Raw genomic sequence first — 13,745 nt, 5'->3', positions numbered from 1 at the left:
TAAAACCAACATTAAGCCCACTTTCAGTTGAAATTAATTCCACACTGCCTGCTTAAATTAAGCTCATTACTCATAAAACGGGCTAACATTAAGTAATCCAGGATAGAAAATAAAATCTTATAAAATGTTTTTTACTTAGCTTAAGAAAATTCAGACTTAAAATAAATGCTTTTATCTGTCTTTGATCCATTAGCATAGTTATAATGCAGGTTCTTCGAAGTACGCAATGACATTTGTGAGAGAGAATATTCCATTAAATATTCCATTTAATGGCAGAGTCTAAAATTGACTTATTATTTATAATTATTTATTATTTACGGTTTCAAAAAATAACCCTGAATAATTACTTGGCAATAAATAATAAACATATTTTAGCAACAAAAAATTAAAAACTTGCAAAAAATAAATAAATAAATAATAAATCAATATCAATATCAATAATTCCGATAAGCAAAGGAAAAACTATGAGGCTGGCAAAATAATTATATATTATGAAATGTTTGCTTTCAGTTTTTGTTAATGCATATTATATGTATTAAAATATATATTATAATATGTCATAATGATGCATTTTCCTATAAAAAATATTAAAAGCTGTTTTTAGACGTTTTTCGTAGCTGCATCTCAAATGAAATAATAATCATAAATATAATTAAGGATGCCATGAAACCAAGAGATTTAAATGTTTTCTGTTAAATATATTTAAAATTATATTTTTTACTTTAAAACACTACCACTAAATAAATAATTTTGTAATAAATAAACATAATTGGTTCATAATCTTAGCCCCTGGCCGTGGCGGCCACATTCGCAGCCTGTTGGGCAATGCCCAATCCCTGGATGGTGGCGTCCCGAGTGTGCTGGCCAACGCGTTCCTGTAAGGTTAAATCTTCTATAAGTAATTGTTTATACCAACAATTTAATTGAAAGACTTACGAGTTTCTTGCCAATCTTCTTCAACCAACCAGCCTCGGATTGACCCAAGCTGATGGCCAGGATGAGCGCAACGAAGATGAAGACCTTGTATAAATTCATATTGAGTTCTGGTATTAAATATTCCTTGGAAAATAGAAGATCTTTAGATATTGCTGTGGTTGCAATTGCTGAGCGACTGATGAATGATACGACCAGTCACTGCCTCTTTTATAGTTCATATAGCTCCCCGATGCTGATAAGCCGTGCTGTGCAATACTCAGCAATTGATGGATGCATGAGGGGATTTTGTTCGGCGAAAAAGTACACGGATCAAAGGCAAGTAAGGTGAGAGTGGTAAAATATGCCGTAAAAAATATTTCTATGATCCATTTAAACGTAAATGACTGATATAAAGTATGTTCTTCTTATATATGTAATAAATTCTATAAAATCTATAAATTCTAAATAATTATTCAAGAAACAGTTACTCTAGCCGGGAGTGCCTGACTATTAGATACTCGGCTGTAAGATACCCGAGCTGCAGTTACCAAGATTAAACAATTTTGCGTATCTAACTCTTTTAAACTTCTAGACATGGTCAGAAAGTCCAAGGTAGATTGAAGCTATATATACTTTGTGGAGTCGAAAAAGCTTCCTTCAGCCTGTTACGTACATTTACACAAGCCCATTATACCCTTTCTTATCTATTTTCAATGGATTCACAGTATAAAAATTCTAATCCGCACAACAAAGCTTTGCCATATAAGATGCAAAGCCAAAATCTTGGGTATTTCCGCACTTTTTTAATTAGCCCCACAGATAAAATTGTCATATGAAGTGGATTTGTCGGGTAACCACCAAACATGTTTGTCATGAAATGGACACAACTAAAAAATTGGGTGAAGTACAAACGTTTCTTACTACAAATCAATTTATGAATGAAATTTCGCGTAGGTTTTTTTGCTTCCTGATTTCCGACTACAACTGTATTCAAAATGTGTGAATATGCCACTGACCCGATCGAGCTGATAATATGATCAATTCAATGACGGATCAGTTTAGTGAGCAAACACGTAAAAAACAACCAGGTGTGGTTGCTATTGTTGTGGTTAATGTTGTTGTTTTTGGTGTTGTTGTTTCTCTGTTGCCATAGCGCGTTATCAGCGTTTCTTCATAGTTATCAGCTTGTTGTGTCGATTGCTCTACTCTGCTCTGGAGGTGCATGCTGTGAATCCCAGTGGATCGATTTGCGGGCAGACTCAAAGAAAAATTCCCCGCGATATTCAGATACCAGCTAAGTAAATCTATACAATACATAAAAGGGATTCCGCTTAAAAGACAATAAAGCTCGCGGGAAGTATAATTGTATGCATGTTTATACACATGTCGCTTGGGTGCCCATATCGAGAGAGAGTCATAGTATATTTAATTGACCCTGAAGTTCTCCCTCTGTGCACCTCCGCGCTTGTAAGACCTGGCACAAAGAGACTTGTCATAGGCCCTTAAGCGTAACAGATAAACTTATAAAGAAGCTCTCATGTATATACATAAATCCACCTTCCATTACTATCTATACTGCAGTTTTTACTGTGCCAATCCGCATATCTTTATGATCTTAATTAACTCGTGTTGTGCGCTGTTTAATTAGACAGTCAACTCTTTGGGCAAACATTTGCACAGTATAATAATCTATAATATAATCTATAATTGCCGACTGCTATGTTAATATTCCCCAATAAATTGCATTTATTTAATTTTTATTCCCTTTTATGAGCTTGCAAATGATTCTGTGTTTACCCCAGCAGAGATTATATATGGTTTATATATTTATTATTATTATAAAGCTAACATTTATAACAGCAAAATTGATACATATTTTACATTTGAATATATTATGCTGTACTCTTATGATATTAACTGGTTTTAAAAGATGTTTGCATTTGAATACCCTCCTCTCAAATGCAAATAGATGACAGCAACAAAAAACCAGCTGCATTTATTGTCTTATTTACGCTTCTCTGGACGCTTAAAGTCCCTTACAGGAATATACCCCAGTATGCCAGTCTGTCTGAGTCTGTGGCTGAGTCGGAGTCGCAGCTAGATGGTCGGGGTCTGCGTGTTTGGGGCTGTTATGAGATGCCCGCAGTGCCTGGCTGGCTGCGCCTGTCACTCAGCGGTTAATTCAAGCGATTTTATTTACATTTTAGCAAAAGGCCGCCGCAGATCCGGAAAGTAGAGCAGCAGCAGATACTTTTTGGCAGACGGATGCAGCGGCAGGGTGGAGGTGGTTGGGGGCAGGGCTGCGTTGGCGGGGCAACACTTGGCAACTGTTGTGGCTCTTGGCTAAAGTCAAAACCCAGAAGCGTAAAGCGTTTTCACTTGTTAAGGAAATTAGTGGCATATCCTGACAATGGGCACATCCTGCTCCTGCTAGCCTTGTGCTCGGCGTTGCCTTCGTTGATTTAATTCATTTGTTGTCTTTGCTACGGGTCGCTTTTCGTTGCCTTCTTCCATAATTTGGTGGTTGATAGTGTGCCAGCTGCCACGCCCACTAATAGGTGGCAATGGACACGGGTACAGTTGTTTTCTCGATTCGCACTAGATTGCAATTAGCCCAGACCAAATATTATGCTTGCAAACAATTTCAAGCTGGGCAAATGAAACGAGTATCGGAATTGCCGCAGCTTGGTAAACAAATTAATTGTTTTAAATTTTAATCAATAGTTATTTGATAATCGGGATGGTGCTAGCTACAGTCTTAGCCTATTAATTTCCAATTTCAATAAGACAATCTTTTTTGTAGCCCTCATCCTGGCCATCAGCTTGGGCCATAGCGAGGCTGTTTGGTTGAAGAAGATTGGCAATGACCTTTGCTTCCCCCAGTGAGGCGTTGGCCAGAATCTGCGTGGTGCTACCAGCCAGACTCAGAGTCTGGTACAACTGGAAGCTAATGTGGCTGCGACGTCTGCAACTCCTCTGGCTATAGACAGTGTTAAGTTAAAATAAGTTTGAACATCATACCATACTGTCTCATATCCAATCCGCAACTTGACTTTGTCTGAAAATGAACTCTCAAAATCCAAACTTGTGTAAACAAAATTCCAATAACCTGCCTATTCCTTGCGTTTATTCTGCAAACCCTGCTAGCGGGAAGCACAAATTGTCTGTTCAAAAAGAAAATCCCCGAGCCCCAACGATCTGTTTTGTCTTTGCGGTGCGAGACTTATCAGCGCCGGAGAGCTATATGAGCTATAAAAGAGGCACTGACTGGGCGTATCAGTCATCAGTCGCTCAGCATCTGCAACCACAGCAACAGCCAAAGCCCAGCCCCTAGTTTCCAAAAAATATTCAATACCAGAACTCAATATGAACTTTTACAAGGTCTTCATCTTCGTTGCGCTCATTCTGGCCATCAGCTTTGGTCAATCCGAGGCTGGTTGGTTGAAGAAGATTGGGAAGAAAATTGTAAGTCTATAAATCATATTTTTTAGTATAAACAAAAACTTATAAAGATTTACCTTTACAGGAACGCATTGGCCAGCACACTCGGGACGCCACCATCCAGGGATTGGGTATTGCCCAACAGGCTGCGAATGTGGCCGCCACGGCCAGAGGCTAAGATTATGGACAAATTATGATTATTTATTACAAAATTATTTATTTAGTTGTAGTGTTTTAAAGTAAAAAATATAACTTTAAATATATTTAACAGAAAACATTAAAATTTTGTTGGTTTCATTTTTTCTAGTTTCATGGCATCCATAATTATATTTACGATTATTATTTCATTTGGGATGCAGCTACGAAAAGAATGCCAAAAACAGCTTTTGATTTTTTTATGTAATAAAATGCAACATTATGACATATTATTATATAAATTTTGATACATATAATATGCATTAATAAAAAATAAAAGCAAACATTTCATAATATATAATTTTTTTTGCCAGCCTCGTAGTTTTTCCTTTGCTTATCGGAAAGTTTTTCGATGAGCTTTAAATTTATTAATTTATTATTTATTTATTTATTTTTTGCAAGTTTTTAATTTTTTGTTGCTAAAATATGTTTATTATTTATTGCCAAGTAATTAGTCAGGGTTATTTTTTGATACCGTAAATAATAAATAATTATAAATAATAACTCAATTTTATACTCTGGCAAAGAAGGTATTAAATGGAATATTCTCTCTCACAAATGTCATTGCGTACTTCGAAGAACCTGCATTATAACTATGCTAATGGATCAAAGACAGATAAAAGCATTTATTTTAAGTCTGAATTTTCTTAAGCTAAGTAAAAAACATTTTATAAGATTTTATTTTCTATCCTGGATTACTTAATGTTAGCCCGTTTTATGAGTAATGAGCTTAATTTAAGCAGGCATTGTGGAATTAATTTCAACTGAAAGTGGGCTTGATGTTGGTTTTAAAGAGGTTGATGTAGAATTTTGGAATATAAATCGATCCCACGACTAGCTACGTTAAAGAACGCCAAGCATTACTTCGATTCTTGAACTGGATTTAATGCCAAATTAAGAATTTGGAGATTGATTATATGTTTATATTCCATATTGGTATATATTTATGTATATATATATATCTTATAAATATAATTACACATATTTGATATTATTTGTTTATGATAGCAAAACTTTCTCTTTCTTTCTTGAAGTTGTAGGCGCTGCGTCAACTGAAGAGTCTGCCCGCAAATCGATCCAATGGGATTCACAGCATGCACCTCCAGAGCAGAGTAGAGCAATCTACGCAACAAGCTGATAACTGGGAAGAAACGCTGATAATGCGCGATGACAACAGAAACAAACAACAACAACATTAACAACAAAAATAGCAATAGCACCTGGTTGTTTTTTACGTGTTTGCTCATTAAACTGATCCGTCATTGAACTGATCATATTATCAGCTCGACCGTTGTAGTCGGAAATCGGGAGGCAGAAAAACCCACGTGAAATTTCATTCAGAAATTCACTTGTAGTAAAAAACATTTGTATTTAACCCAATTTTTTAGTTGTGTCCATTTCATGACAAACATGTTTGGTGGTTACCCGGCAAATCCATTTGATATGACATTTTTATCTGTGAGGCTCATTAAGAGATGTCGGAAATACCCAACATTTTGGCTTTGCATCTTATATGGCAAAGCTTTGTTGCGCGATGTTTAAAATCTGGGCGGGGCTTAGAATGGATTTTTATACTCTGCACAGATTAAAAATGGATATGAAAGGGTAAAATGGGGTTGTGCTAATGTATGAAACAGGTAGAAGAAATCTCTTTTAATTCCATAAAATATACATATTCCTGAAACTAGTCTAGGCTTTCTGATTATATCTGAAAAGAGCTAGATACACGAAATTATGAAGTTGTTTTTAATTTCTGAATCTTAGTTACGGAAGCTCGGGCCGAGTACAGGGTATCTTACAGTCAGGCACTCCCAACTAGAGCTTATCTCAGCTAGTTATTTTTCTTGCAAACAAAAACTGTTAGATAATTACTCCAAAATGACAGTTTTATAGAATTGCATATACTTAACAACATACCTTATATCAGTCACTAGCGGATTTGCCCGACATTGCCCAAAGAACGTTTTATGCTAAAAACTTTAGATATTGTTAGATACCCATCTTGATCTCCACTTCTATTAAAAGTATATTTTAAGTGCATCTAAATCATTTTATTATTGCGGTGAGAATCTTGAAGCTGAAGAATAAACTTTCGTTTATTAAACCTTTGACCCGTATTTGTCTCCCAAAAACGTACCAAATAAATTCTGACAAAGATCTTTGAAATTGAGTTTGAGGCCGATCGGATAGTAAAGAAACAACAAAAGTTTTTCGCAATTTTTCCACACATGCGGGTGGAATTGCCCGAAACCCTGACTTAACGTGCACCTTCTTCACATAAGATAACTAGAGTGAACATTTCAGCTTCCTAATTCTTGCGCTTTGGGCTGTGCGTTGATCACCAATAAGTCAGTCAGTCAGTTTGTCAGTCAGTCAGTCTGTCAGTCAGTTAGTCAGTCATACAGTCGGTCAGTTTGTCAGTCAGTCATTCAGTCAGGACAAACAGCTTAATATATAGAGATTAATGAATAAATGATAGATTATATTTTTTACTGCCTACTTTGCCTCTCTCACCTTACTTGCTTTTGATCCGTGTTCTTTTTCGCCGAATAAAATCCCCCGCGCATCCATTAATTGCTGAGCTTTTGCGCTGCGAGGCTTATCAGCATCTGGGAGTTGCCTGCTCGGATTGCACGAGCTATAAAAGAGGTACTGACTGGTCGTATAAGTCATCAGTCTATCAGCATCTGGAACCACAGCAACAGCTCAAGTTCTCATAGATTCCACGGAATATTCAATACCAGAACTCAATATGAACTTCTACAAGGTCTTCATCTTCGTTGCGCTCATCCTGGCCATCAGCTTGGGTCAATCCGAGGCTGGTTGGTTGAAGAAGATTGGCAAGAAACTCGTAAGTCTTTCAATTTAATTATTGGTATAAACAATTACTTACAAAAGATTAACCCTTACAGGAACGCGTTGGCCAGCACACTCGGGATGCCACCATCCAGGGATTGGGCATTGCCCAACAGGCTGCGAATGTGGCCGCCACGGCCAGAGGCTAAGATTATGGACAAATTACGTTTATTTATTACATAATTATTTATTTAGTGGTAGTGTTTTAAAGTAAAAAATATATTTTCAAAAATATTTAACAGAAAATATATACATTTTTATTATAATCCTGGTTTTATGGCTTTCATAATTATATTTTTTTGGGTATTAGGGATGTAGCTACAAAAATAGTTCCTCAAAAAAAGCTCACAAAATTAATAAATAGAAAATCTATTATTATGATCTACTATAACTATTTATTCTAAAGACAGTAGCACGAATGCATACATCGCTTAAGAATTACTTTATATGGCCAGCCCCAAGCTTTTACTTTATTGCTAAATATTTTTAGTTGTTAATTTTGAGTACGTTCTCAATATGTTTTTAAAATATGTTTATTATCGACAAGTAATTAGACACGGGTATTTTTTGTTACCATAAATAATTAATAATTATTAATAATAATTCATTTTTAAAATCTGGCATCACAGAAATTCATACATTTAGGTTTTTTGTCTTTGATAAATTTGGTTGCAATTTCATTGAAATTCAAAATAAATTCAAGTAAATGTTCTTTTTTTTCTATATAATCAATAAAGCAACTATTTTTAATATGAAATCATTTACTTGAGTTAATGAATGTAGAATAGTAACCTATAAGTTCCCGCTATTTTACAAAAAATGAACTTGCATTAGAACTATGTCAATGGTTCAAAGCTAGATAAAAGTGGTCATAATATTTTCCTTTACTAGTTAAGAAATTCACATGTTTTAATCGTATCCAAATTAGCCAAAGTATTTTTTATCCTGGATAACTTCAATTCTTGAACTGGATTTAATGCCAAATTTTAAATATTGAGATTGATTATATGTTTATATTCGTTATTGGTTTCATCCCAAGCCAATTTTGAGACTGTTCGTGGAGTAAAATATTTTCTTTCTTAATTTATATACTTAGTATATTTCTTATATATATAATCTGCACATATTTGACATTATTTGTTTATGAAAGCAGAACTTTCTCTTTCTCTCTTATAGGTTTTATTGAACACATTATTAATCATACTCGCAGATATCAGCTTAATTAGTAAAATCCCTCTTGACTCGAGTTTTAAGCGTTGGGGCAACTGAAGAGTCTGCCCGCAAATCGATCCACTGGGATTCACAGCATGCACCTCCAGAGCAGAGTAGAGCAATCTACGCAACAAGCTGATAACTGGGAAGAAACGCTGATAAAGCGCGATGACAACAGAAACAAACAACAACAACATTAACAACAAAAATAGCAACAGCACCTGGTTGTTTTTTACGTGTTTATTCATTAAACTGATCCGTCATTGAACTGATCATATTATCAGCTCGACCGGGTCGGTGGCATATTCACACATTTTGAAGCAGAAAAACCCGCGAAAGATTTCATTCATAAATTGATTTGTAGTAAAAAACATTTGTATTTCACACAATTTCGTGGTTGTCTATTTCATGACAAACATGTTTGGTGGTTACCCGACAAATCCACTGCATATGACAATCCTATTTGTGGGGCTAATTAAGAGTAGTGGGAAATACCCAACATTTTCGCTTTGCATCTTATATGGCAAACCTTTGTTGAGCGTTGTTTAAAATCTGGGCGGTGCTTAGAATGGATTTTTATACTCTGCAACCATTGAAAATGGGTATGAAAGGGTAAAATGGGGTTGTGCTAATGTATGAAACAGGCAGAAGAAATCTCTTTTATTTCCATTCTTTCTGATTATATATTATTTTATTTATTTTATTTTAGTAATGGTCGACAAAACGAGTGTCTTCCTAATTATTCAATACATTACACATACTTTATGAAAATTAAATGCTAAAAGCCTGATTAGAATACACAATTATCTAATAGCATCACCGACCGATGGAGGTGTTTGATTTGCCAGTCCGGCCAGCTGTGCCCCTTTTCACAGCCAATTTTTTCAGTAACGCTATTAGAGCCTATAGCTAAGTAGAAGGGTGTAAGTAGAGAAAATAGTGTTCTTAAGTAAAATTAAACAATGAATAGGGAAAAAGAAAAAAAGAAGTTATTGATAAATTAAAGAAATTTAAACTAGATGTATAGAGTGTTAAGTAGATAGGGTAAAGAGATAGCAATGGAAAATCACCGACTCGATGGGAAAAATTTATAGCCTGTCCGGCAAACTATGCCCCTGCTCATAGTTGGGAATGGTCAGTGAGTTCCCGAAGGTATCCTGATAGCAATGATTTTATTAGGGGTAGAGAAAGTTCGGTAGAGAAAACGTGATGCAAACTATTGTAATTTTTACATAACACGCGAAAAGGATTGTGCATAGCGTACTCTGTTGTGTACGTAGATAAGAATAAGGGGCGATAATTCCTGGTTGGTCTAGAAGGAACAGAGAATTGATGACGCCCTACAAGAAAAGGAGAATCTATATCGCCAACAATCATCATTATGTAGGAAGACAACACCGAGAATTGTCCTACGGTTGGTTAACGACGGAAGATTAAGAAGAAGTAGCCTGCTGGAGTAGGATGGCAACCGAAGATTGGGGTCCCAATTTAAACTTCCTAAGGAAAAAAGCAGAAATTGCTTCTGAACAGATTCAATACGATCCTGGCTATTGTTATACTGCGGAGACCAGATGCAAGAGCAGTATTCAAGGATAGGGCGAACAAGAGAGATGTACTGAAGTTTCGTTATAAAAGGATCGTTAAACTCTTTAGACCATTGTTTAATGAATCCAAGTACACCTTTTGCCTCATTAACTATGTTATCTAAATGCAGAGAGCTAGAGCTAGCTAGCATAAGAGCTAGATACACGAAATTATGAAGTTCTTTTTAATTTCTGAATCTTAGTTACGGAAGCTCGGGCCGAGTGCAGGGTATCTTATAGTCAGGCACTCCCGACTAGAGCACCTTAGCCTGTTATTTTTCTTGCAAAAAAACTGTAAGATAATTACTCCGAATTGACAGTTCTATAGAATTGCATGTACTTAACAACATACCTTATGTCAGTCACTAGCGGATATTGTCCGGCCTTGCTCGTAGAACGTTTTGTGCTTAAAACTTTAGATATTACCTTTCTACTAAGTACACGCCCGTGGAAAATTGAAATCTACCCATCTTGATCTCGAAATAAATTCTGACAAAGATCTTTAAAATTGAGTTTGAGGACGGATAGTAAAGAAAAAACAAAGGTTTTTCGCGATTTTCCCACACATGCGGGTGAAATTTCCCGAAACCCCGTCTTAACGTGCACCTTCTTCACATAAAGTAACCAGAGTGAAAATTTTAGTTTCCTAGCTCTTACAGTTTGGGCTGTGTGTTGATCACCAATCAGTCATTCATTCAGTCAGTCAGTCGGGGGGTCAGTTTGTCAGGCAGTCATTCAGTCAGTCAGTCAGGACAAACAGTTATATATATATAGAGATTATTGAATAAATGATAGATTCTATTTTTTACTGCATACTTTACCACTCTCACCTTACTTGCTTTTGCTCCGTGTACTTTTTCGCCGAACAAAATCCCCTCGTGCGTCCATCAATTGCTGAGTTTTGCGCTGCGGGGCTTATCAGCATCGGGGAGTTGCCTGTTCGGATTGTACACGTATGAAAGTTTTTTGTTTAGTATCCGATCGGCTACAAAAACATTTGCAAAGATCTTTGTGTTCATTTGAGGGGTGTTTCGCACTTTTTGGAAAATCCATCCCTCCTTGATGGAAATGGAGATCAAAGATTTGGTAGGTGCCGTTTCGCGCTCAAATTCATTTCCAGAGATCTATAAGAAAAATCATTTGAGACGTGTTTCACACTTTTCGCAGAATTCAAACTTCTTCTCTGCATAAGAATTTAATGAAAACGTGAAGAGCCTGCCTGCAAATCGATCCACTGGGATTCACAGCATGCACCTCCAAAGCAGAGTAGAATCTACGCAACAAGCTGATAACTGGGAAGAAACGCTGATAAAGCGCGATGACAACAGAAACAAACAACAACAACGACAGCAACAACAACAACATCAACAACAACAATAACAACCACACCTAGTTCTTTATTACGTGTTTGCTTATTAAACCGAACAAATCATTCGTAAATTGATTTGTTGTAAAAAACATTTGTATATCTCCCAATTTTTTAGTTGTGTCTATTTCACGACAAATATGTTTGGTGGTTACCCGACAAATCCATTTCATATGACAATATTATCTGTGGGGCTAATTAAGAGAGTGCGGAAATACCTGGCTTTGCATCTTATATGGCTTAGTTTTGTGGGGCGACGTTTAACATTTGGGTGGGGCTTAGAATTGAATTTTTTTTCTCTGCAGCCACGAAAATTTGATATGAAAGGGTATAATATGGTTGTGCTAATGTATGTAACAAGCAGAAGGAGTCTCTTTTGAATAAATAAAGTATATATATATCTTCAATTTTCTGATTATATCTCGAAATTGATAACAGCTAGATACACGAAATTATGAAGTTTGCACATATACAAAAACATACTTTATAAATGCATAAATGATTCATAGATTTACCACTCTCACCGTATTTGCCTTTGATCCGTGTACTTTTTCGCCGAACAAAATCCCCTCGTGCATCCATCAATTGCTGAGTTTTTGCGATGTGAGGCTTATCAGCATCGGGGAGCTATATGAACTATAAAAGAGGCACTCACTGGTCGTCTCAGTCATCAGTCGCTCAACATCAGCAATCAAAGCAATAACTGAAATTCTCATATTTTCCAAGGAATATTCAATACCAGAACTCAATATGAATTTCTACAAGGTCTTCATCTTCGTTGCGCTCATCCTGGCCATCAGCTTGGGTCAATCCGAGGCTGGTTGGTTGAAGAAGATTGGCAAGAAACTTGTAAGTCTTTCAATTAAATTGTTTGTATAAACAATTACTTATAGAAGATTAAACCTTACAGGAACGCGTTGGCCAGCACACTCGGGATGCCACCATCCAGGGATTGGGCATTGCCCAACAGGCTGCGAATGTGGCCGCCACGGCCAGAGGCTAAATTTATCGACAAGTCATATTTATTTATTAAAAAATATAAGTATTTATTTAGTCTTAATGTTTTAAAATAAAATTATTTTTGGAAAAAAAAGAAGAACAGCATACGTTTTATTATTTTACTTTGACATACTGAAATAATAATATAGTTCAAAATATGGTATGTATACTCAAACAATATTTAATTTTTGTACATTTTTAGTTATCTAAAGGCTTCGGATTAAAATAAATATATAGTTATAACTTTATAAACGGACACGCCTATTAGATGACGCCCCTCTTGGGAGGGGACTTCTCTCATTATGAAGCTGGCCATTCCTATTCCCTCTCTTTCAAGCGGACATTCCTCTCAAGCGGACGAAAATTACTCAATGGTCGCTGTCCTCCCAAGTTTTTACGGTATATCAGCAGAAAAATGCGGAAATTTATGGAATTCCAAACTGAGTACCAAAAAAATTAATTTTTTTGCAAATCTTTTTAGAAACATTTACGAAAACTTGCAATTGCTTACAAAATTATCTTACTAGAAGATATATTACTTCTAAATGTTTAATAAAACCAGTTGATACTTTTTTTTAAATATTATTATAAATAATGTTGTTTCATTTATTATCGAGAAGAATATAAATACGCCATTTTTATTATAATCCCAGTTAGATGGATGTCAAAAACCAGGCTGATGAACAAAATCTTTAGACGGGGCTTGCGTTTAAACAGCGAACGGAACCTCCGACAGCTAGATTTGGAATGCTGCTAAAAAAACAAAAATAGCTCACGAAATAACTATATAGTAAAGTCCAGCTAGATAATATAACATACTTAACAATTATTCTAAATACAGTAAGCAAAACAAATAAATTTATTTTTGAACGGTTTTTAATATATAAATCAATTTACTGCAAGTAGCTAATAAATATAGCTGTTCGTTTTTTTATGAGCTCTTAGTTAATTGGATAATAATTATTAACAATATCTTTTTGTTACTACCCGATGAACCCGTTTGGTTGTTTAGAAACTGAAAACGAACTATTGAATACAGTTTACTTTATCTAATGAGTCTAGAACTTGTTGGGAGTACTTGTGTAGTAGTTTATAGCTACATAAAATCATTCGAATTAACAACTACATTTTATTTAGCTAATGATTCATAGCTGCCGAAATATGTAAAGATCATGTTT

At 35.5% G+C, this 13,745-nt stretch overlaps 4 protein-coding genes across 4 annotated transcripts; 3 read left to right on the top strand and 1 right to left on the bottom strand.

The window, feature by feature from the left end:
* Nucleotides 1-685: 685 nt before the first annotated feature.
* Nucleotides 686-1,100, bottom strand: LOC135438440 (cecropin-2-like). The gene is made up of 2 exons (XM_064696767.1): nucleotides 937-1,100; nucleotides 686-875 (listed from the first exon to the last, which is right to left on the bottom strand). The coding sequence occupies exons 1-2, from the start codon at nucleotides 1,033-1,035 to the stop codon at nucleotides 783-785; spliced, it is 192 nt and encodes a 63-aa protein (XP_064552837.1). The 5' UTR covers nucleotides 1,036-1,100; the 3' UTR covers nucleotides 686-782.
* A 2,742-nt stretch (nucleotides 1,101-3,842) lies between these two features.
* Nucleotides 3,843-4,639, top strand: LOC135438373 (cecropin-1/3-like). Its single transcript, XM_064696669.1, has 2 exons — nucleotides 3,843-4,380; nucleotides 4,442-4,639. The coding sequence occupies exons 1-2, from the start codon at nucleotides 4,282-4,284 to the stop codon at nucleotides 4,532-4,534; spliced, it is 192 nt and encodes a 63-aa protein (XP_064552739.1). The 5' UTR covers nucleotides 3,843-4,281; the 3' UTR covers nucleotides 4,535-4,639.
* A 2,604-nt stretch (nucleotides 4,640-7,243) lies between these two features.
* Nucleotides 7,244-7,641, top strand: LOC135438421 (cecropin-2). The gene is made up of 2 exons (XM_064696743.1): nucleotides 7,244-7,402; nucleotides 7,464-7,641. The coding sequence occupies exons 1-2, from the start codon at nucleotides 7,304-7,306 to the stop codon at nucleotides 7,554-7,556; spliced, it is 192 nt and encodes a 63-aa protein (XP_064552813.1). The 5' UTR covers nucleotides 7,244-7,303; the 3' UTR covers nucleotides 7,557-7,641.
* A 4,599-nt stretch (nucleotides 7,642-12,240) lies between these two features.
* Nucleotides 12,241-12,628, top strand: LOC135438416 (cecropin-2). Its single transcript, XM_064696739.1, has 2 exons — nucleotides 12,241-12,417; nucleotides 12,479-12,628. Exons 1-2 carry the CDS (start codon nucleotides 12,319-12,321, stop codon nucleotides 12,569-12,571), a joined length of 192 nt encoding a protein of 63 aa, XP_064552809.1. The 5' UTR covers nucleotides 12,241-12,318; the 3' UTR covers nucleotides 12,572-12,628.
* Nucleotides 12,629-13,745: the final 1,117 nt, after the last annotated feature.

The sequence above is a fragment of the Drosophila montana genome, unplaced genomic scaffold (assembly GCF_035044405.1).
Source record: "Drosophila montana isolate Dmon_TW-CO22-7 unplaced genomic scaffold, ASM3504440v1 contig_3848_1, whole genome shotgun sequence".
NCBI lineage: Eukaryota > Metazoa > Arthropoda > Insecta > Diptera > Drosophilidae > Drosophila > Drosophila montana.
This window is presented reverse-complemented; position numbering and strand designations above follow the sequence as displayed.

What these genes read in the sequence shown, in the direction of transcription:
- LOC135438373 (XM_064696669.1), top strand. Translation starts at nt 4,282, where the DNA reads ATGAACTTTTACAAGGTCTTCATCTTCGTTGCGCTCATTCTGGCCATC. An exon ending in AGAAGATTGGGAAGAAAATT is followed by an intron (nt 4,381 to 4,441) that starts GTAAGTCTATAA and finishes TTACCTTTACAG; the next exon opens with GAACGCATTGGCCAGCACAC.
- LOC135438416 (XM_064696739.1), top strand. Translation starts at nt 12,319, where the DNA reads ATGAATTTCTACAAGGTCTTCATCTTCGTTGCGCTCATCCTGGCCATC. An exon ending in AGAAGATTGGCAAGAAACTT is followed by an intron (nt 12,418 to 12,478) that starts GTAAGTCTTTCA and finishes TAAACCTTACAG; the next exon opens with GAACGCGTTGGCCAGCACAC.
- LOC135438421 (XM_064696743.1), top strand. Translation starts at nt 7,304, where the DNA reads ATGAACTTCTACAAGGTCTTCATCTTCGTTGCGCTCATCCTGGCCATC. An exon ending in AGAAGATTGGCAAGAAACTC is followed by an intron (nt 7,403 to 7,463) that starts GTAAGTCTTTCA and finishes TAACCCTTACAG; the next exon opens with GAACGCGTTGGCCAGCACAC.
- LOC135438440 (XM_064696767.1), bottom strand. Translation starts at nt 1,035, where the DNA reads ATGAATTTATACAAGGTCTTCATCTTCGTTGCGCTCATCCTGGCCATC. An exon ending in AGAAGATTGGCAAGAAACTC is followed by an intron (nt 876 to 936) that starts GTAAGTCTTTCA and finishes TTAACCTTACAG; the next exon opens with GAACGCGTTGGCCAGCACAC.